This window comes from Camelina sativa, chromosome 13, assembly GCF_030686135.1.
Source record: "Camelina sativa cultivar CO46 ecotype springtype chromosome 13, ASM3068613v1".
Lineage (NCBI taxonomy): Eukaryota > Viridiplantae > Streptophyta > Magnoliopsida > Brassicales > Brassicaceae > Camelina > Camelina sativa.
Window position 1 is genome coordinate 22,739,422 of NC_141892.1, and position 23,190 is coordinate 22,762,611.

Genomic DNA, 23,190 nt, shown 5'->3' on the forward strand with positions numbered 1-23,190 from the left:
TACACTACAAAAAATTATGGTTTTTTTTTGGATCCTTTTTCTTTAGAAGTTTTAGTCAAAAAAAAAATTTGGACCCTAGTTTTTTGTCTACCTTGCCACCCCTTAGAGACAGGCATGTATTCATGTGTGAATACATACATGCATACATTCATGATCATGTGTGCATACATGTATTCATACGTTCATGTATATTTGCTTCTTGATTTATTACTTCGTTTATTACATTGTAAGCATGTTCTTGTTTGTTTCTTTTGCTAATTTCAACGTTGCTTACTCCATTTGCCTAACTTGTGTGCTTAGTTCTCTGATTTACTTCATAGTCTTCATTGGACAGCTTTCTTTGTTTCTTACTTGATTTACTTCATGGTATTTATTGGACAGCTTTCTTTGTTTCTTACTTGATTTACTTCATGGTATTTATTGGACAGCTTTCTTTGTTTCTTACTTTATTTATTCTCTGAAGACAACATGATTTGTTGATTCAATTCAACTAAGAGAATGAACATAGTGTGCCTTTGTTTTAGTATCTCATATATTATAAGAAAATGACCATAAATGGTGGGTCTCAATCAGTTTAATGAGGAACCAACAATGTTGATCCTTTTGAAGAGGTAATTTTGAAATGTGGTATACAAAATGGGTAGTTTTGAAATTCTCTCTACAAAAAAAAATATTTTTGGGGTTTTATGGAATGTATCAAACACTAAATAAAGCCTACTTTTAATTGTTGTAATAAAAAAGACTAATTTCACACCAAGGATAATTAAAACACAAGTGAGACCAGCCTTTTTCTATTCTTGGAAAGCGTCCTAGAATTGTGTATATATTGACAAAATCATGGAAATTTTCGGCCTATAATTTCTTCTGATATTTAGAATCAAACTTTAGTTATTTCGAACTCAAAAAAATGACATTGGTACGAAGAAAAGATTGAACCCGTATAAGAACACACTAACCATATATATGGTAATTATGGATGGCAACTACCCCCTCTTTAAACAACATATTTTCACGTAAAATATACATAACTTTTGTTTTGTTTTATCCTTACAAATAAATTTACTGAAAGCTTAATTATAATTTTTTAAGAAAACTATATATAAACAATTTTTATACTACTTGAAAATGGGAGAACTTAAAAACCAGAAGTAGTTTGATTTGGGTACGTAATTCTTGTAAACAAATAAAACAAACCGAACATAATTAACAATCAAATTCATCAAATAACTCAATAAAGTAAAGAACAACTTGATTAAAACCTCACATAATCAAACATTAAAAAAAACAACTACCACTAAAACAAGACAAAAATAAACAAAGAAGAACCTGAAACATCTACTGAATTGTTGTCCACAAACCCATCGGAAAAGGCTTCTTCATCATCGCCGTCTTCATCTTCTCATCATACTTAGTATACACCTCCTCTTTAATCATTCCATGTTAGCTTGCTTTATATATATGTAAGATCTATTAGTAAATAGCTACATATATATAAGTACATAGCTAAATATATTCAATTCATGTGTAATATATATGAGTAGCAATCTAATCAATATGGTGGCCGACCAGTAGACCAATACTGCTGATCATTTTGCTGTGGCGGCGGCAACTGAACCGAGCCAAGAAGATTTGGTGGTAGTCCTTGAGCCGCCGCCATAGCTGCCATAGCTTGTTGCTGCCCCATCATTGGTGGAGATCCCATTCCACCACCACCTCCTCCTCCTCCTCCTCCCCCACCTCCCTGAACAGGCGTTTGCATCTCATCTTCTTCCAAAGGCAGTCTCTCGTACGCCGCATTGCTAAAAGAGGCCGCCATAACCACCACAGGACCCGAACACAACAACGGTCCTACTACACTGCCTCCAACGACCTGCCCTTGTCCTCCTGCTAGGTAAACACTTAGTCCGGTGGCTGCAGGAGGCGCAGGTGGCGGTAAGAAAGATCCGGAAAGAGAAAGGATTTCAAATCGGCCGTGGAGGCTAACTACCGAGCCAGCTGGTGATCCGGGCTGACGTATAGTGACGTTAGTAACGTTTCCTGTGCCGCTCATAACGCAAACGCCTCTTTGGCGGCGTCTAGCGAACGTAGCCATACAGTCAACTATGTCACATCCGTCTCCGATCTCCATGACATGAGTTCGAAGAGCGTTTGCGCTGTCTCTTGTTATGATTATTGGAGCTTTAGGTTTGTTCTTGGATCCTGCTGGTCTTCCTCTTGGCCTTCTTGTCATCTGTTCTCCGCTTCCTCCACCGCCGCTTCCTCCTTCTCCTCCATGTAAACTCATCTCTTTACCTTCGCTACCACTGTTGTTACCCATGTTGTCCATGTTATCGCTTGTCTCTTCGCGATCCATCTTCATAGATCGATTCAATATTGACCCTCCTTGCTGCTCGTGATCTTGGTCAGGGTTTCTTTGCGGCTGCTGATGATGGTTGAGAAAGAACTGTTGTTGTTGTTGTTGATGATGTTGTTGTTGTTGTTGTTGAAGATGTAATTGAAAGTCTCTAGCGTGGAAAGGAGGAGGGAGAGAGCTTTGTGATCCATGAGATTGAACTGGATCCATTTCTATGTAGAGATTGATCGGTGAGGGAGAGATGAGAATTGATTTTGACCTAGGAGAGACTCTAGCTAGGTAGAAGAGAAAAAGAATAATAATGTTTTCACAACAAATATCAAGCTGGATTTTTCTTCTTCATCTTGTTCTTTGATTGATTTGGCAAGCTAAGGTTCTCTCTCTTCTCTCTCTTTCTTGTCTTCTTATTCTCTTCTGTTGAGTTGTACTTGGCAGAGGAAGTGAAAATTAAAGGGCTTATGGTAGGCTTTTATTATTTAGTATTTTTTTTTAGTTTATATGAGATGTGTTGGGGGATTGAGGTGTCTGTGGGGGTTGTCTGCTTAATTTGCTTTGGTTGGTGATTGGTAAATTAGGGTTAGGAAGAGAGAGACAGAGAGGGAGAAGTGAAAGAGAGATGTATAGATTTACGTTTTTTTTTTTCTGCTTATGCTTATGACAATGACATCATTCTCATGTTTTAGGCGGTGCTAATTTGGTCCCTACCTCTACGCCATTTTTCCTTTGTATAACATTTCAATCGCTCTCGTTTACATTAACAATCTTATTTATTTAGAGGCTCTCTTTTTTCATTAGTAGATTTTACTCTTACATGATATAGATTGTTCGTTATTTTCTGATTCTAAATACTGGCAAAGACTTTTCAATGACTATAATTCGATAATCGATAGATATATACTTTTCAAAAAATTTATTCCATATATTTCATCAAATTTTAATATAAATCTATATATCATATAGTTATCCTAGTTCTCTATATTAAATATTGGCAACCCTAGCACTCATAAATAAGAAAATTTGTTTAAATCAACTTTCATAACTTTGTGAAGCACCGATATATTTCATTTTCCAACAACCTATGTAGTAATTACACCTAACATCATATCTTCAAATACGTATACATTAATAATTAAGTATATATAACTAATTTTGTATATACACATGTATTATTATGTCATTTATGTATATATATATATCACATGTAATAATTAAGTGTTTCTCTATAAAAATAAGAATCTTCTAACTTCTAGGGCAATGCAGGTTATGGCCATGGCTAAGTACTAAAAGTAGTGAGACATAGAGTTAAAATTGTTTTCATAACATATATTATTGAACAGGAGCATGGGCAAGAAAGTAGACAAATTTGATTGTATAATAATATACTATATGAAGAAAAAGATAGAGAATGCAATGCGATGTGTGGATATGGCATTGGAGAGAGTGAAGTAATAAGAAGACGCGAAGAAGGCGCTGACAAATCTCAAACCCAAAGGGAGAAAGCACGAGAGAGAGAGACAAGAGATTGTTGAATTGAATGTGCAGAGAGAGAGGATCGGAGAGGCAATGGCATGACTCTTGTGGACGCAAACCCATGTCTTAAAAGATGCTCTTTGTCGGCTCTCATGCTCTTTCCTTCTCCACGTGCCCTTCTCCCTCCTTCCTCTCGTTTTGCATTTTTTGATTAGCAATCAAAGTGTATATATATATATGTTTGTGTTTTATAATTTATCTTTTAAAAGAAAGATTAATGCGAATTGCTGAAAAATCATTTTGATTAGTTTGTGTTACTTTTAGAATTAACTATAATTCTATAATTCTATCTAGAATTCGTTTATGGACGTTAGAACAAGACTGGTCTATTTGGTGTAGTGTACTATATATGTTCATACATCATACTGCATTAATTGTAATGAATTTACTGAATACTTAAAAACTTAATATCTAAGATGTTTAAAGCTTTCAAGATAACACCTCGGATCGTATGTCTTCATCAAAGGTATAAATCTTCGCACAATATATAGTACTCAAATAAACCTCATATCGAACTATATGTCCAACGAAATTATTTAAGTGGACTGATTCGTCTTATTCTATCATCGTACATTATGGTAATTTTTGATTGATTCAAGATGCTTAGTTTTAATAGAACTTTACTCTCCATGTGTTTTAATGCTAGATTAGTGTTTGATTAAGCTAGTCTAAATTATACAAAATTTATTGTTCGGAAGATGTTTGATAAAATTCCCCAAAAAAATTAGAGAGTGATTATCATTCCCAGTCAATAAAAATTGATTATTAGGATTCTAGATGGTTAGTTAGGACTGGAATTAATACTCATTGATCATTTGATTGCAAATGCAAGTTGTTAATTATTATATGATTAGTAAAAAGATTACCTAGAAATGGATTAGTCTAGATTACTGATCTAATACTAGGGCTGGGAAAAAAAAATTCTACCCGAATACCCAATCCGAAACCCGACCCGAAAAGATCAAGTTAATACGAGAACACAGTTCCACCAAACGAGGAAGTTCTTAATTACATCGCAACTCATATATTAACGTTAGATTATAATTAAAAAAAACGTTTGATTATAATCGGCGCCTCCTTACAATCTTTTATTCTTCTTTTTCACATTAAAAGGGCAGTTGTCATAAATAAAACTAAAATAAATTTTTATTCCAAAAATAGCACAATTTAGTTTTTTTTTTCCAAAAATACCACTAAAATTTAATTTTTACCAAAAATACCACATAATTGAATTAAAGTTCTAATACTAAAAACTAGATCCTAAATTCTAAATACTAAACCCTACCCCTAAAAACTATACCCTAAAACTAAACGTGTCAACCCAAACCTAAAAAAAAAATTCTACATCTTTAAAAATTAATTTTTTGTGTTTGTGGTAATTTTGGAAAAAAAAATATTTGTGGTATTTTTGGAAAAAAAAACTAAAATGTGGTATTTTTGGAAAAAAAAAATTTTTTTAGTGGTATTTAAAAGAATTTTTTTTTTTTTTTTTATAATCCACACACAACAAAAAAAAACTGATAGTTGATAAATGGTTCCCTTAAATTTTCACTTTTTTATATTACCTTGTTATAATCGGCGACCCTTACAATCTTTGATTATATGCATTGCCTTGTTATATTACCATGCATATATTAAAATTTATCATTTTCTTATATTTAGAAAAATTAGCTATATATTATGCACGTGTTAAGAATAAATTATTAAATTTTGAACTGTCATTTGTTTTACAGTTATTTTCTTAACCAATTTATGATTATCATGCAAACACTCTTTTTTTTACTATTATTATTGTTACCTACTCGACGTATCAATAATCAACTGTTAAACTGTATCATTTATGTATCAGTTTTTTTTTTTTTTAGTTTTTACTTAACTTATTTCCATATATATTATTAGGTACTATTATTCTCAAAAGAGATGCCCAATTTTGTTTGTTGATTGATAACGATAATTGATCCCAATACAAAGGATAACCTTACGTCATAGGAGTAGTACTATTTGAAGTGTGATTATAATCTACAAATAACAAAATCAAATAAAGTTTTTGGGAAATGAGGTTACTTTGCAATTTCTAATTTTTTCCTCAAAAGGCATGAATCAAACAGCGTTTGAGTTCAGAAGCTCGCAAAAAGAGAGGACTGCTTAGCTTTCAATCCTGAATTTTACGGATTACTAATTGATGAGTATTGTTAGAAACATATTTGACATCAGACTCTGTATAATATATTAATACGATGTTCTAATCACCTTGTATATGTCACTATCAACAAGTTCGGTTAAACCATTTTTATTATATGACATGCTCTAATAAATTAAATAGATTAAGGGAGCATCTAAAAAAATATAGCCGAGGATAACATTTTCTCACTTATCCATGAACAAAGTTTGTTGAACTCTTGGGGATAAATTATATATTCATCATATCGAACGCATTTTTCATCAAATAATTTTTGACTTATGATGTATGAAGTTTTGGAAATTGGTCATAAAGTTTTTCAGCACATTTTGTATTTTTTCTAGTAGATATTTTTTTTTTGTAACTTACTCTCTTTCTATCATAAAAGTTGATGTTCTAGGATTTTTTCTTGTATCACAAAGGATAATTTTTTTAGTGTATTTGATATATTTTTAATCTTAAAATCAAATAACTAATTAAAGTTTTTAGTTTTATAATAAAAAATTTAATATAGACATGCACTTAAATGACAAGTGTAAGAAAAGTATAAGTGAATGAGTATTAAAAGTAATATAAAACGAAAGTATTAATAATAATACAACATTTATTATTTTTATTAATCTTGGTGAAAATCCTAAAAAATCATCTATTATGATACAGAGGGAGTGCAAAACTATATGGAAATTATTAAACTTTTAAAAGCAAGTTAATTGTTAAAAAAATTTTACCATGAAATTTTGAAAAAGCTAGTCACTTTAGATTAAAAAAAAAATTACTAGTTGCTAACTAAAAAAAGGCATTGATAACCACAAGAGACTGTCTTCCAACATTTCCTAATTTAAATAACAAGCATTTGGCCCCAAAAAAAAATTAAGATCACAATAAACAACACTAGATTTTAACCCGCGGTATACCACGGGATAATTGTTTAAAAAATAATAACATTTTAATTTTTATTTGTTTTTTATATTTAGTTTGTTTTGTTTAGTTAAATAATAATTTTGAATTATCAATTATTAGAACAATAATAGAGGAAATAAATACATAAATATGTAACTTATAAGCTATTGTTGGATTAAGTCACAATTTTACCAATGATTTAATTGTTTTACAATATTTTAGTTAAATTACCCTGATTTAATATGTTTAATTAATATTCTAATATTAGTGGTATTGACCAAATAATTAAATGAAGATTTAACCCGTGTTTCAAAACCAAATTAATAATATGTCATATTTATACTAATGTTAATTCAAACCGTCATGTTAATAACATGTCCCGCCATATAACAACAAACCGTCATATTAGTGGTTTTGGTTGTGGGTGTTGTGTTTCGTTTGTGAAGTTGATATTTATACATGGAAAATGCTTGATGAGCAAGGAGTTTACGATCTGTAGCAATAAAAGAGAGATTTTAATGTTTTCCTATTTGAGTTGATAACATTATGTCATTATCGCAGAATAATATTCAGTTTTTTAATGCGATATATACTATATTAAATGTATTTCTTGATGCTAAAGTTAAATATTTCCGATTATTGAGTTTCTAAATTTGGGTTTCCATTTTTATGAACTTTATTAACGTTATAATAATTATTGCGATTGTAATCATTTGTTACTCAAATACGGTTGTGTCATTTAAATTTAAGAGATCATACAGTCTCTAAAGATCTTTTAAAATAGTTTTGAAGATTTTTATGGGATTAAAAATTTAATGCGTAGAGTTGTTTTGGGAAAAAATCGAAATGTATAAATTTTGTCAATCTGTTTATGGCAATAAACATATCAAATTAGGTTGATTTAAATAGTTCCATTAATTGAGTTTCTACAATATGTTAGTTTAGGAAAATCGTTAGGGGTTAATGTTGTAAATAAAACAAATTAAATAAGAGAGCATAAACCAAAATATACTTCAAAAATATTAATATAGATGTAGTATGTATGGTTGTGGTTTCATTTCGGGACAACATCTACATTCTATAAATAATAATGAGATATCTTAATATATAACATGAACATATATAATACTCGAGTTGTTGGAGTGAACAAAAAAACCCGTCAAATTGCGTCATTTTCATACTTTTTTGATACTTTCAAAAAGTCTAATGAAAATTATTGTAAGTTCATAATTCTACAATATATACGAGACAATATTAAAAATGTAAGGTAAATTTCTTTGAAAATCGTATATTCTTTTTTTTTTGTTGGTATAATTAACGTTAACAATAATAAAAATGGTAATGCATTTTAGAGATAGAAACTAACTGCTTACTAAAACTTTCAGATTATGCGTTGTCGAAGTTAAATTCGTGATGAAGACAAAAAAAAAGGGAGTAAAGGCAAAGACAGACATTACATTGGTAAAAAAGGCCAAAGGGATGCAAGCTTGTAAAGCATACACAATTGTAATGTTAATTAAAAATATAAACCTAACTTTTATTGCCCACAAAGAAAATATAGATTATATATATGTCATATATCTTTTAAAATAAGTTAAATAAATCAATGAACCTATCAGCTTAGAAGAAGAAAAAAGTCTATGACAAATTGAATTTGTATATAATTGTATGAGCACAACTTGGATACAACAATTAAATAAAGAAAGAAGTTGGTAGATTAAGCTGATTAATTATAGTATAATTTAAATTAAGTCCCCATGTGGATGGCACCTAATTGCCTTGAATCTTATCGTGCTTCTGCTTTCCTCACGAATTCAATTTATGGTCCCCTCCCAAACACATGTAAATAAATGTATTTTCTACTGAGATTAACAAATGTTGAAGTAAATAATATATTGGTGATTTAAATACAAATCCGCAACAAAATTATAAGCGCAAAGTAATATATTGGTGACTATCTTCTATAATGTAAATTAATTTTTTTTCCACAAAATGGCGTTTAAGTTTAATTATAAGATTTTTGAAGTCTTTTTATTTAAGCAATTTTTTTTTTAATCTTTATTTGAAAACGGAAAAAGAAAAAGTTGTTCCCCTGAAGAAGATACATGTTTCTATATCATCAGCCAAAATATCGACAGTATTAAGCACATTAGAGTTATTTTTAACTGACCTGTTTTTAAACTGTTAAATTAATCATGACCAAAAAAACTGTTTAACAAATATCCGAAACCCTAAAGTTGAATTATAGCCTAATCGTTTGAAAAAAGAATCATAATCAAAAGCTGGACTGGACTCTAGTATTCATGAAAAGTCGTGATAATAGGAGATTAATGTCAAAGTGGTGGGGGCATGTGAGTAAAATAATAATTACGTGATAATTAGTGGAGCATTAAACGGCATTGTTGAGACTTGAAAAGTCGAGACAAAAGTGAGCTAAATGACACAGCTGAAGCTAAAAATAACTCACACATGACATGATACTATCCATGAGGAATCTCGTGATTGATAATTAATTATGTCTTCTTAGTTACTATTACTTTTTGAACAAAGAAAAAAGTTTCATACTATTACATATAATCGATAACATATTCACAACGAGTCTATTAGTTTGCCTGTCGCTTAATGCAAAAACAGCCAATTGGAAAGCAATAGTCATGTTTTTAATCCTCCAAGCTATTAACAAAAGAATATACACCATTTAATCCTCTTACCCACTAAAAAACTTTAATAAATAAAGGGATTTTATCATGAATCCGTTGATTCGAGATGACTTAGTTCCAATTTCTTTTTACCATTTTTTCTATTCGGACATGAAGTTAAAGGTTCTTTTTGACTTCACAAATGGGTATACTGCATCGCGTATCTCTTTTATTTATATAGATTTATAGACCTATTAAAGAGAGTCACACCCTATATCTTTCTCTACATAGTGATCGTATTAACTCATAGGGCTATGTTCTATTTGGCGAAAAAAAAATAAAATAGAAATTATCTTTCGGAGAGATGGCCGAGTGGTTGATGGCTCCGGTCTTGAAAACCGGTATAGTTCATAAAAATAACTATCGAGGGTTCGAATCCCTCTCTCTCCTTTTGTTGGATGAATATATTTTTATCTTTATTGGCTTTTTTTACTTCTTAGCATGATAAATAAAGGAGAATGGCTCGGCTGGATAGTATAGCCGAGCCAGAAAAAATTAGATTGAATTCAAAGAAACAAAGAAGACTTTTTAATATGAACCGATTTTTACTTTCCTGTTTTACCTACTACTTTAGTTAAGAGGAGTCATGGAAAGAATAGGTTCAAAATCACGATCAATTCCTTTTTCAAATCCTGCTGCCGCTGCGCGAGCCCTTCCCGCGTGCCATAAATGACCCACGAATAGGAAAAATCCTAGAACAAAATGAGAGGTAGATAACCAACTTCTCGGAGAGACATAATTGACTGCATTGATCTCAGTAGCTACGCCCCCTACAGAATTTAAGGAACCTAAAGGAGCATGAGTCATATATTCTGCCGAACGTCGTTCTTGCCAAGGTTGTATGTCTTTTTTCAACCTACTCAAGTCCAAACCGTTAGGACCCCTTAAAGGTTCTAACCAGGGAGCACGCAGATCCCAAAAACGCATTGTTTCTCCTCGAAAAATAACTTCTCCAGTCGGAGAACGCATTAAGTATTTACCTAAACCTGTAGGTCCTTGAGCAGACCCCACATTAGCTCCAAGACGTTGGTCTCTAACTAGAAAAGTAAATGCTTGAGCTTGAGAAGCTCGACATAAACCAACGACAGTGATATAAAGTTGTTCGTTTACATGTCGTTGGTTCAGCGACCAGTCGCAGCGATTATCGCCAGCGATCAGCGACCGTAATTTTCAGTCGCTAAAATTTTCAGCGATCTAATCACTGAAACTAGTCGTTGAATGCAGCAACAGGCAAACGAGTAACATAGCGGCCAAAAAAAATAAAAAAATTAAAATTAATATATTTAAATATGATCTAAATTAAAGTTAATTAATTAAAAATATAACTACATATAGTTATTAAAATTAAACTAAATCTAAATAAATAAAATAACAAATTAATTTGAATATATTTAAATAAATTTATAAAAAATCAGTTAGAAAAAAATAAATTTCACAATATTAAAATGAATAAATTAAAAATAAAATTCAAATTAATTATTTAATAATATGTAAATATGTTTTTAATTTATTTTTATGGATATATATAATTTATATTTTAAATAAAAAATTATCAAAAATTAAATTTTATTAGATTTAAAAATATGTATATATAGTAATTAATCGCAACAGTGGCTAGCGACAGACAACCGAACAACATCCGCTGTCGCTGGTCGCTGGTCGTTGTCGCTGGATCCAACGACAGACAAACGAACAGGGCCAACGTCTATAGGCTCTAGGTTAATAATTAAATCTTATGAGTTCTGAATTATAGCTTTGATTGATTTAGTTTTTATTGAAATTGTATGTATATATTATATACTTGGCTCTGTTTTAGAAATCGCTAGGCGCTAGTCGGGCGGTCGAGGTGGGCCTAGCGCCTAACGAGAAAATCGGAGATTAAACGGAGATTAATCGGGGACTAGTTTTAGGGTTATTTTATTAAATTAACAAATAAAATAAAAATATATTGTACTAAATATATGTATATTTTTGTTTATGTTAAAAAGAAAATATCAAATAAAATATAATACTAGAGTATTGTCTTTAAAATTATGGTAAACACATAAAACATCATTTTAAAAGAAAATTTTCTGATTTTTGTTAAAAGTTATATATTAGTTATTGTAAAACATCGTAATCTCTTAATTTAAATGCCTAAATAACAAAAATATTTATGTTTGATTTTTATTTGGTTCTAAAAAAATTGGTATACACAAAATTAAGCGGAAAATAATCAGACTAGACATGCATAATTGGATAATCGATGCTAAGCGGGATTAGTCATTAATCGATGCGGAGAGGATGGGCCTAACGATTTTGCGGGGCGTAATCGGTGCTAGGCGGAGATTTTTAAAACAGGGGCTAACCCATTTATGTATTTTTGTATGAAAATCTTTTAAGTTAAAACCAAATTTAGGGTTTGATTCTCTTCAATCCATTCTTTAGCAAACTGTAAAATCTCTCCATTGTATAATGTAATGTGGTGCAAATATAACCGTCGATCATATTTCAGTATTGAGTCACTAGTCTATCTTTAAACTATTTATCATAGAACTATCCAACGTGATCATGTATTATGCCGTAACTATATAATCTTTAATAGGTTACTTAATTTTTGTTAAAAGTACTATTACTCCATCTTATATACAAAACATATATTTGACAGGTTTTTCCACATCATATTCTATGTCTTGAGAGAATAATAATTCTATAAGAAATATTATTTCTACATTGATGAATTAACAATCTAGCTCGTACATATAAAGTTATTAAAAATAAGAATGCTCGAATGAGACCATCGTTAACATTTCTTAGGTATCTGAACTAAAATAACAAATGACTTTGCTACGAAGTAGGAACAAATATTACAAGTTAATCGTCCAACCTTTCAGGAACTATTTCAGGGTCAAACTATATACTTAATATTTTTGCTCGAAGTTCATAAATTCAGAATCTTTGTGGATTTTCATTGCTTAACATTAAAAAGAAAGGTAGTTCAGTGGGGGACAGAGCAGGAACATCAGTTGTCAGAAGCAGGCGCTGATTTGCATCTAACCAGTCGGGTCGAGATGTGAACACTGGTGGACTAAGTAAACGCGGTAGGGGAAGGCCTCCTTCTATTAGACAAACACCAAAGCCAACGCAGAAACTCTTAGGTGTAAGAACACAGAAAAGAAACCTTACACATGGATCGCCTAGAAAGTCAACTGGAACCAAAGCTGTGGAGAAAGCAGGACCATCTAGAGCAAATCAGAGGAAATCATCAAAGTCATCTTCAAGGGGAAAAACTCAAAACACAAGGCCTGTGAGCTCAAACTCAGATCAACAACGGACTGATAGTCTCCCTAGTAGGACACCACACCAACCTTCTATCAGGACCACCAGTTATCTCCCTAATCCCTGCAGTGAAAAAGAACAAGGTGGATTTTCAGAATCCCCCAACCCCTCTTCCTTAAGAATGGTGAGCTGGAATTGTTGTGGGTTGGGGAACCCCATGACAATCCAGCGAATAAGGGATATACGTAAGAGTATTCACCCAAATCTTTTGTTCCTCATGGAGACAAAGAACTCAGATGACTTGGTGGCGCAGTCTCTCCAATGGCTTGATTACCCCTCCAAACACCTTGTATCACCAATCTCACCCGGGGCTGGTGGTTTAGCACTTTTCTGGAAACAAAGCATTAAAGTTGAAATACTCAACTCCTGCCCCCACTATATTGACACAAGCATAAAAGCAAAAGGAAAACTTTTCTTTGCTACCTTTTTAGACGGTGAACCGGACAGAACAAAAAGAGTGGAAGCTTGGAATCGCCTCTAAGATTATGCTGCTGACAGATCTTCCCCTTGGATCATCACAGGAGACTTCAACGATATTGTCCACCAATCGGAAAAGGTGGGAGGCCCACAACGTCCAGAAAGCTCCTTCTCGGATCTTAGATCCTTTATGTCCACCAATGATCTCTATGACCTCAAGCATACTGGGAACTATCTATCCTGGCGTGGAAAGAGACATACACATTTAGTCAGATGTAGACTTGTTCGAGTCATGGCGAATAGTGGATGGATCCTAGCATATCCCTCTGGCAGAAGTGAATACCTTCGTTTTGAAGGCTTTGATCACCGACCTCTAGTAACCTCTTTCGACCCAAAAAATAAGAAACAGCTTGGTTTATTCAGATTTGACAGCAAGCTACGAGAAAACCCTGAAGTTAAAAAGTTGGTGTTTGAGGCTTGGAATGCAAACCCTGACCATTGTGTCGACCTCCGCCTTAGATCCTGCAGAGATCACATTATTCGTTGGAGTAAACACCAATTTTTGAACAGCCAAAAGGAAATCCTTACCCTTAGATACCAACTGGAGGAAGCTATGTCCGATGATTCATCCCCACAGGAAACCATTGACTCCTTAAACAAAGACCTCCTATCTGCCTACCAAAAAGAAGAAGCTTTCTGGAAACAAAGAAGTCGAAACTTGTGGCTGTCACTAGGTGATAAAAACACTGGTTTCTTTCATGCCACAACTAAATCTCGCAAAGCCATAAACAACATTTCTGTTATTGAGGGTACTGATGGACTACCAGTGTATGAGGAAAAGGAGATATCAAGCACTATCTCTAACTACATTCAAGATATGTTTAAATTTGTACCTGGTACAAGAAGAGCTGTTATAGAAGCAGGCTTATCCCCGTGCATTACAGAGGAGATGAATGCAAAGCTCACTGCCCTCCCCTCAGAGATGGAAGTGAAGAATGCTTGCTTCTCCATCCACGCAGACAAAGCGCCGGGCCCTGAAGGCTTTTCAGCGAGTTTCTTCCAAGCAAACTGGGATACAATGGGACCCCAAATCATCTCACCACAGAAAGTTTCAGACTACAGACCAATTGCTTTGTGTTCTGTGTATTATAAGGTAATCTCTAAAATCCTAGCTAAAAGGCTTCAACCTATATTACACTGCTGCATCTCAGAGAATCAATCTGCCTTTGTACCTCAACGAGCCATTTCTGATAACGTGTTAATCACACACGAAGCCCTCCACTATTTGAAAACCTCTAAAGCAAAGATAAAATGCTACATGGCCGTTAAAACCGATATGGGCAAGGCATATGATCGGCTTGAATGAGATTTTATAAAAGAAGCTATGGAGAGAATGGGCTTCCATCAAACATGGATCCAATGGATCATGCAATGTATCAATACAATGGAGTATTCTTACCTACTGAATAGACAGGCCCGCGGATCTGTTACCCCTGAAAGAGGTATTCGCCAAGGGGACCCCCTCTCCCCATACCTCTTCATAATCTGCAGCGAGGTTCTGTCTGGTTTGTGCTCCAAAGCACAAGCACAAGGTAGTTTACTTGGTCTAAGAGTAGCTTCAGGTAGCCCCCGTGTCAATCATCTCCTCTTTGCAGATGACACAATGTTTTTCTGCCTTTTGGACCCACAAAGCTGCTCAACTTTAAAAAACATCTTGCAGTTGTATGAACAAGCTTCCGGTCAACAAATAAACCAAGCCAAATCCTCAATCACCTTTTCGGCTATGACTCCAGAAGATTCAAAAGAAACAGCTAAGAGAATCCTAGGCATCCAAAAAGAAGGTGGACAAGGAAAATATCTCGGATTACCTGAACTGTTTGGTCGCAAGAAGAAGGATCTGTTCAGTAGTATAGTGGACAAGATAAAACAAAGAGCATTCAGTTGGTCCTCCAGGTTCCTATCCTCTGCTGGGAAACTAGTTATGCTGAAGTCGGTCCTAGCCGTTATGCCCACATACTCCATGTCTTGTTTCAAACTCCCGAACAATTTCTGCAAAAGAATTCAATCTGCGTTAACTCGATTATGGTGGGATCATAATACGGAAAAAGAAAAAGATGTGCTGGATCTCCTGGAAGAAGATGACCAAATCTTTTAAACTGGGAGGTTTAGGTTTCAGAGACATTATGGCCTTTAATGATGCCCTCCTTGCTAAAATAAGCTGGCGACTTCTCACTTCACCTAACTGTCTATTAGCCAGGGTCCTCCTCGGAAAATACTGCACCAATAAAAGTTTCTTAGACTGCTCAATTCCTAATTTGGCATCCCATGGCTGGCGGAGCATATGCATTGGTAGAGACTTACTAAAACCCCATGTGGGATATCTTATCGGCTCTGGCAGGTCCATCCCTCTATGGAATAGCCCGTGGCTATCTCTCGACAAGCCATCAACCCCAATGGGACCTCCTACTGTGGGAAAACATTCATGGACAGTTGCTGACCTCATCATCCTAGGTACATCCTCTTGGAATGTTGATTGCATCAAACAAGTGTTACCTGCATATGAAGCTGAAATCCTCAAGATCAAACCAAGCAAGAAAGGCGCCCTAGATAAATGGGCCTGTCTACCCTCTAAAGATGGACAATATACCACTAAGTCAGGTTACCATGTAAGCCAGTCAGAAACTCCCCACCAAACTCCTTCACATAACTCCCCGAGTCCTGACAATTTCAATTGGCAAAGGCATATCTGGAGTATCAAGACATCACAAAAAGTTAAACTTTTGATGTGGAAAATGGTACAACAAGCTATTCCAGTGGGAAATAACCTTATTCATCGCAATATCTCGGAGGATTACAGGTGTCCACATTGCCATGAGCTTGAATCCGAACTCCACCTGTTCTTTACTTGCCCATTTGCGACTAAGATCTGGGATCTGACACCTTTAAACTCTGAGTTCTCTTCTCAACGGATACTTTCAACAGCTGAAGGCATCACGGTAGTAAACCACTTGGTTTGTCTACCACCTACTGGCATTGGTGGTGGGCCTCTGGCACCGTGGATCCTCTGGGTCTTATGGACTACTCGCAATAAACTCCTATTCAATAAAGAACAGCTCCTACCGGAACACGCCCTCCATCTAGCTATCACGAGGGCAAAGGAGTGGCAACAGTCCCAGTCTGAGAAAGTCACAAACCCCCAACAAACCATGGCTTACCTTTCTCCAGTCCGGACTCAGCAAAGCAGTAATTCAGTGACTTGCTTCACAGATGCTTCGTGGATCACAGGACCAAAAGCGGGTATTGGCTGGGTCTTCAAAAACCGGAATGACCAAATCCTCCCACAGGGGTCAGATCTAGTGGATCATGTCCACTCCCCTCTGATGGCCGAAGCGGTGGCAACTCTCACCGTGATGGAAGTTGCAATTGCTTTGGGCTTCACACACATCTCTTTCGCCTCGGACTCACAGTTGTTAGTCAAGGCCCTGAAAGCGAAGTTCCAATCGAAGGACCTTCACGGGATTCTCCACGACATCCTGGATCTATCTAATTGTTTCTCTGCTTGTAATTTTTTCTTTATCCCTCGAAACCAAAATCAGATCGCAGACAATCTAGCAAAACAAGCTCTTAATTTCTGTCTCTCTCTTATGTAGATGAACCGATGTTTTATAAATATAAGAGTTTGGTTGCACACAAAAAAAAACATTAAAAAGAAACAATTTGGATTGTATTTCCCATGGTGCTAACTTTTTAAGTCTAGATCTAGAATTTTATTAAGTCTAAACTAAAATAATAGGCGACACATTAATTTAGAAAATACACCATTTGAAGGTTTAAGGTTTAAGGTTTAGTGTATATGACTCAGAATCTCGTTTTCTTAGCTCATGATTAAGATTTCGGTTAAGTTTTAATATCTATAATTAAAGTTTAAAATAGACTATTTAGTGGGTTAAAACTTAAAACAATAGAGACCTTTAAATTTTAGTATTAAAGTTTTACAATTTTAAGAATTCTCAAACATTTGGTGGTACAGTTTTATATTCTTCCCTGGAGACCATAAACTAATGGTTCTCTATTTTGTAACCATTATAGTAGATAAGTTCCAGCTTGTAGTCTTCTCAAATCAGTGACTACTTTATTAACAATGAACCATGTCAAAGTACAAACATTCATATAATAAAAGAGGAATAAAGAAAATAGTAGTTATTTATGAGCTAAACCGATAACTTCAAATGGTGGTGGCTATGACCTACGAGTACTTGGTGTTGTTAACCGGGACAGTTGGTGAAACATGGGTTCAAGCCTTTTCGATCTAGACCAGACGCTTCAATGCCACGTTTATTGAGCCTACTGCAAATAAATCCCAAGGTAACTTTTTTAGAGAAACCTACTTAAACCCACGTTTTGGAGTTTGATATCACCACTGCTTATGCAAGAGTAAAAGTCCTCCTGAATGGCCTCCAACCTTTGACAAAAGACACAGTAGTGGAATTCTCAAATGGAAATGAAGCTGAAGTACACTTGGAATATAAAACCTTGAAATACCATTGCACCTACTGTTTTCGACTTACCCATGATGAGAAGACTTGCCCCGGTCTCCAACACCAGAATGTAGACAGGATCTCACCTCAGCCTTCTCGTTCTATACAACCAAAACCGGCTGCTAGGAACTACTACACACCGGAAGATAATTTCAGAGCCCCAATGATGGAACCTCATCAAAACAGATCCAGAAATTACCCATATGAAAAGAGAACCACAAGCTTGGTTAGTAGATAAAATGGTGAAAACCGCTATCCCAGGACTAGCAGCCATCTAGAAAGTGCACTGGGAAAGAGAGGAAGAGACGAAGCATTACCTAAAGAAGATCGAGCTCTCTCCTCAAATTATTACAACCGGAGGAGCCCAACTCCTAGGAGGTCCCCAATGAGAGTTTCCGAACTTTACAGGAGAAGTACGAGAGGAACAGGAAGTGGTTTTCACTCTAGTGACCAGCCACCAAAACTCCAATGGAGAGAAAAATCCACACCAAGAGAGCTCCTATGGTCAGAATCTTCAAAAACACCAAGATCAAGAAGACCCCCTTTAGAAAGAACCCCAATTGAGGAGACAGCAGCAACCCACCAAGTTACCATTCCCTCCACTGAGGAAGTTATGGACGAGCTAAGGGAAGTAACTATTCAGTACACTACCTGTGCTGACCCTACTGAAAGCCTAGCCCGGAAGCAAAGAGTCATTCAAGGGGAAACGAGAGGATTAATGGCTGAAACAGCTGCGACTATAATCTCAACAGATGAACAAGCAGCTAGATACTCAACGGTTGCTAATCCCATACAACAAACACCTTTAGAGTCCAATGCAGTATCCAACAAAACCTCACCCTCTTGTGAAGCAAAGAATGGCGGTTCCAAAAAGCGTCGAGGACGTCCACCATCAAAGAGATCTGAGAGTCGTAGCCCATTGCACTTAGCCGTAACAAAATCTAGCAAGAGAAACCTGACAATGATCCAACATTCACCCAAAAGGAGGGCTACTTCAGTCAAATCAAGCCAGAATAAGCAGGACACTAAAACTAGGACGTCTCAAAACCAAGAAAAGGAGAATGGTCCTTACCCAATGAAGCAGACCCCTCGAATGCAAAGAACCCTCCACCAACCATTCTCATTCCAGGCATTGTGAAGAAAAAAGGGGATTTTGACAACCCCCCCCCCCCCTTCCTCCTCCTTAAGCTTTCTGAGCTGGAACCCCATGACAGTCCGGCGACTAAAGGAGATGGCCAGGACCATATCTCCAAACATTTTGTTCCTCATGGAAACAAAGAACCAAAATTCTGTTGTTATCCAATCGTTGCAAAACTTAGGCTTCACTGACCACAAACTGGTAACCCCACAGACTCCTGGAAGTGGAGGACTCGCCCTACTATGGAAGCCTGAAATCAAAGTAGAAGTTATTACTGAATGCCCAAATTACATTGATACTCGAGTAGAAGCTGAAGGACGTATCTTTTTTGCAACATTTCTTTATGGAGACCCTGAAAAGACAAAGCGGAAAGAAGTTTGGGATCAGCTAACTGCCTTTGGCAAAGACAGACAGGAACCTTGGATCTTAACAGGAGATTTTAATGAAATCATTGACTCATCTGAGAAAAGTGGTGGACCAGAAAGACCAGAAGGCTCCTTTGTTGATATGCGAACCTTCATGTCAGAGTGCGACCTCTATGATCTTAGACACTCGGGAAACTTTTAATCATGGAGAGGTAAACGCTATGAACATCTGGTGTATTGTCGTCTAGACAGGACAATGTCAAATTCAGAATGGGCTATGTCGTATCCCTCTGGGAGATGTGAATATCTAAGCTTCGAAGCATCTGACCATAGACCCATCGTCACCTATTTCGACCTGAAAAAGAAGAAAAGAAAGTCCCTCTTTAGATATGACCGAAGATTGAGGAAAAACCCTGAAGTCACATCTGGTATCCCAAGCATGGAAACCTATGATCCATGAAAAGGTCGATACTAAGCTAGGTCGGTGTAGAGATGCAATCATTCAATGGAGTAGAGAAAAACACCTAAATAGCCAAGTAAAGATAAATAGATGTAAGGATAGCCTGGAAAAGTCGATGAGTGACCCGGACTGTACAAACGTCTACCTTGCTGCTATCTTAGGAGATCTCCAAACAGCGTATAATGAGGAGGAAGAGTTCTGGAAGCAACGAAGCAGACAGTTATGGTTAAACCTTGGAGACAAGAATAGTGGATTCTTCCATGCCACCACAAAAGGTAGAACAACAATCAATAAGTTCTCAGTTCTAGAGGATGATAGAGGAGAAGTGTGGTATGAGGAAAAACAGATTGTTAAAGTGATAACAGACTATTACCAAAACATCTTCCCTACCATACCAGGAGAGAGACGACGAACCATTGAGGAAGCTATACAATCGTGCGTCACTGAGGAGATGAATGCGAACCTGATAGCTGCTCCAACAGAAAAGGAGATTCGTAATGCCTGCTTCTCAATCCAAATTGATAAAGCTCCGGGACCTGACGGTTTTTCTGCAAGTTTCTTCCAATCAAATTGGAAGACAGTGGGAAAACAAATAGTCAGTGAGGTCCAACAATTCTTCCAAACTGGCAAGCTCCCTACAAAGATCAATACCACCCACATCAGATTAATTCCCAAGGTGAAAAGCCCCCAAACCATGAAGGACTATCGTCCTATTGCGCTTTGTCCTGTTTACTACAAAATCATATCCAAGCTGCTTACTAAGAGACTAAAACCGCACCTCAATACTCTGGTCTCTGAAAACCAATCTGCTTTTGTTCCCCAAAGAGCCATCGCTAACAACGTTTTGATTACACATGAGGCTCTACACTACCTGCACATATCAAAAGCGAGAAAAAGATGTTATATGGCGGTAAAGACAGACATGAGCAAGGCTTACGACCGAGTGGAATGGGATTTTATTCAGATGGTTATGGAGAGAATGGGGTTTCACAAAGTTTGGATAAACTGGATAATGCAATGTCTGTCTACAGTCTCATACTCTTACCTGATAAACGGAACAGCCCAAGGCACAGTCCTGCCTCAACGTGGTATAAGGCAAGGAGACCCACTTTCACCATTCGTCTTCATTTTATGTAGCGAGGTACTGTCTGGACTGTGTAAAAGAGCTCAAATCGAGGAGACTATGTCAGGAACCAAGCTGGGCAAGCAGAGTCCGCGTTTAAACCACCTCCTCTTTGCAGATGACACCATGTTCTTCTGCAAGGCGAATAAGACAGACTGTGACAAGCTACTCGAAATTCTCAGAAAGTACGAAGAGGCCTCAGAACAGATGATTAACAAACAGAAATCGGTTATCACTTTCTCTGCCAAGACAAACGCGACCATTAGAAATCAAGTAAAAGACCAACTAAAGATCATTAAAGAAGGAGGACAAGGGAAGTACTTGGGGCTCCCTGAATTATTTGGCAAAAAGAAGAAGGATCTATTTACTAGCATAGTGGATAGAATCAGGCAAAAAGCACGAAGTTGGTCTTCGAAATTCCTGTCAACAGCAGGAAAGATGGTTATGCTTAAATCAGTCTTGACCGCAATGCCAACATATACTATATCCTGCTTTAAACTACCTGGTTCTCTATTTTAGCTTATCCAGTCGGTTTTAACAAGATTCTGGTGGGACTCTTCCCCTGAAAAACAAAAGATGTGTTGGGTATCATGGCAAAACCTAACCATATCAAAAGGAGAAGGTGGGTTAGGTTTCAGGGACATTGAGAGCTTTAATGCTGCTTTACTAGCAAAATTGAGTTGGAGAATCCTCACCGCACCAAAATGTCTGATGGCTAGGATCCTCCAAGGCAGATACTGCCATACCACCCCCTTCTTACGCAGTGTACCACCAGCTAACACGTCGCATGGTTGGCGTGGCATCTGTATAGGGAAAGCACTACTCGAGAAGCAACTATCAAGGGTAATTGGTAATAGACAACAAACATCCTTGTGGAATGAACCGTGGTTATCACTGGAAACCGCCCTAACCCCCATGGGTCCACCAACAAAGGAGACTCAGTTTGACATAGTGGCAACCCTGATCTCACAAACTACAAAAGACTGGGATAGAGAAAAAATCAGGCACCTACTCCCGGAGCTGGAACAGACCATCCTAGAGATTAAAGTGAGCACAAAAGGGGCAGAAGATACCTTTGTTTGGCTACCAACAAAAAAAGGTGTCTATACGACCAAGTCAGGGTACTATGAAGGCATCAAGGAAGAAACCAAAACACTACCGCCACTCCCACCTGCAGATAATAGTTTCAACTGGTTAAGCGAGGTATGGAATGTCCAAACCTCTCCAAAAAACAAATTATTGCTCTGGAAAACCATGAAAGGGGCTCTACCTACAAGTGAGAACTTACGGAAACACAACATAATGATGGAAACCCTATGCCCTTTCTGTGGAGAGATGGAAACCAGTGAACACCTGTTCATCAAGTGCCGTTATGCCCAACAGGTTTGGAGTATGGCACTGTTCCACCACACCATTGAGCCTAGCTCTCTGCAATCTATGAGAGCCCTACTTGAAACCGCAAAAGGCTAGATCTGTTTACCCCCTTGTGGGATAAACATAGGACCTTTGTATCCGTGGATAGTATGGTCGCTCTGGATATCCCGGAATCACAAAATCTTCAGAAACGTTTCATATTCCCCAAAGGAAACCCTGACCTATGCCCTTAAGATGGGAAGAGAGTGGTGTGCAGCTCAAGAGTTACCAGAAATCCCTACACCGAGGATGATCAGGGAAGCTCTACATCTGATGGCTAATGACGTCGTGTTGTGCCAGGTGGATGCAGCTTGGAACAAGGAGACCAAACAAGCTGGTTGCGGATGGCTGTTCCGGAATGACCATATCGGACAACACTGCACGGGATCGACAATTAGCAACTTCATCCGATCCCCACTCCTTGGTGAGGCTATGGCAATCCTCCACGCTCTCCAAGATGCTCTCTCCCTGGGTCTTCCCCAAATCTCAGTCGCTTCAGATTGCAAGCAATTAATTGAAGCCATAAACTCGGAGAATCCGCCCAAGGAACTCCATGGGATCATCTTTGATATCCTCAACCTGTCCTCTTCCTTTCGATTTATCAGATTCTCTTTTGTCCCTAGAAATTATAATTAGGATGCAGATGCCCTAGCAAAACGCGTTTTATCTAATCATGTACCTGGTCCGGTTTAACCGGTTTAAATGAAATTTCCGATTTGAACCACAAAAAAAAACTTACACCTACATTTCACTATAT

The 23,190-nt window shown here is 36.4% G+C and overlaps 3 protein-coding genes, 1 long non-coding RNA gene and 1 other non-coding gene across 20 annotated transcripts; 2 read left to right on the forward strand and 3 right to left on the reverse strand.

Moving 5' to 3' along the window:
* Positions 1–1,200: 1,200 nt before the first annotated feature.
* On the reverse strand, positions 1,201–3,024 carry LOC104737216 (AT-hook motif nuclear-localized protein 26). The gene has a single exon (XM_010457336.3). The coding sequence runs from the start codon at positions 2,561–2,563 to the stop codon at positions 1,550–1,552; it is 1,014 nt and encodes a 337-aa protein (XP_010455638.1). The 5' UTR covers positions 2,564–3,024; the 3' UTR covers positions 1,201–1,549.
* Positions 3,025–9,788: 6,764 nt separating this feature from the next.
* On the reverse strand, positions 9,789–13,619 carry LOC147929869 (photosystem II CP43 reaction center protein-like). Its single transcript, XM_087480762.1, has 4 exons — positions 13,476–13,619; positions 13,285–13,354; positions 12,977–13,042; positions 9,789–10,728 (listed from the first exon to the last, which is right to left on the reverse strand). Exons 1-4 carry the CDS (start codon positions 13,617–13,619, stop codon positions 10,232–10,234), a joined length of 777 nt encoding a protein of 258 aa, XP_087336888.1. The 3' UTR covers positions 9,789–10,231.
* TRNAS-UGA (transfer RNA serine (anticodon UGA)) lies at positions 9,960–10,051 on the forward strand. Its single transcript has one exon. It is a non-coding gene; the product is annotated as a tRNA-Ser (tRNA).
* A 1,960-nt stretch (positions 13,620–15,579) lies between the features above and the next one.
* Positions 15,580–17,046, forward strand: LOC147929871 (uncharacterized). Its single transcript, XM_087480763.1, has one exon. It carries the CDS (start codon positions 15,580–15,582, stop codon positions 17,044–17,046), a length of 1,467 nt encoding a protein of 488 aa, XP_087336889.1.
* A 457-nt stretch (positions 17,047–17,503) lies between these two features.
* Positions 17,504–23,151, reverse strand: LOC109128298 (uncharacterized). Of its 16 annotated transcripts, none has more exons than XR_015578966.1 (14): positions 22,291–23,151; positions 22,094–22,191; positions 21,716–22,003; positions 21,523–21,620; positions 21,342–21,440; positions 20,943–21,154; positions 20,676–20,768; positions 20,361–20,455; positions 20,043–20,095; positions 19,007–19,792; positions 18,586–18,889; positions 18,252–18,446; positions 17,965–18,066; positions 17,504–17,858 (listed from the first exon to the last, which is right to left on the reverse strand). It is a non-coding gene; the product is annotated as an uncharacterized LOC109128298 (long non-coding RNA). The 16 variants fall into 16 exon arrangements; XR_015578967.1 differs by having other exon boundaries at positions 17,965–18,107; XR_015578970.1 differs by having other exon boundaries at positions 20,293–20,445; positions 21,523–21,582; positions 22,291–23,067.
* Positions 23,152–23,190: the final 39 nt, after the last annotated feature.

Excerpts from the sequence above, each read along its gene's own strand:
- LOC104737216 (XM_010457336.3), bottom strand. The coding sequence starts at position 2,563 with ATGGATCCAGTTCAATCTCATGGATCACAAAGCTCTCTCCCTCCTCCT.
- LOC147929869 (XM_087480762.1), bottom strand. The coding sequence starts at position 13,619 with ATGCTTGAGGTCATAGAGATCATTGGTGGACATAAAGGATCTAAGATC. Across the intron at positions 13,043-13,284 it reads TGCTAAACCACCAGCCCCGG|GGATTAGGGAGATAACTGGT; the intron begins GTGAGATTGGTG and ends TTTTCACTGCAG. Across the intron at positions 10,729-12,976 it reads TCCTACTAGGGAGACTATCA|CTTCTCAAGCTCAAGCATTT; the intron begins GTCCGTTGTTGA and ends GTTTATGTCGAG.
- LOC147929871 (XM_087480763.1), top strand. The coding sequence starts at position 15,580 with ATGGCCTTTAATGATGCCCTCCTTGCTAAAATAAGCTGGCGACTTCTC.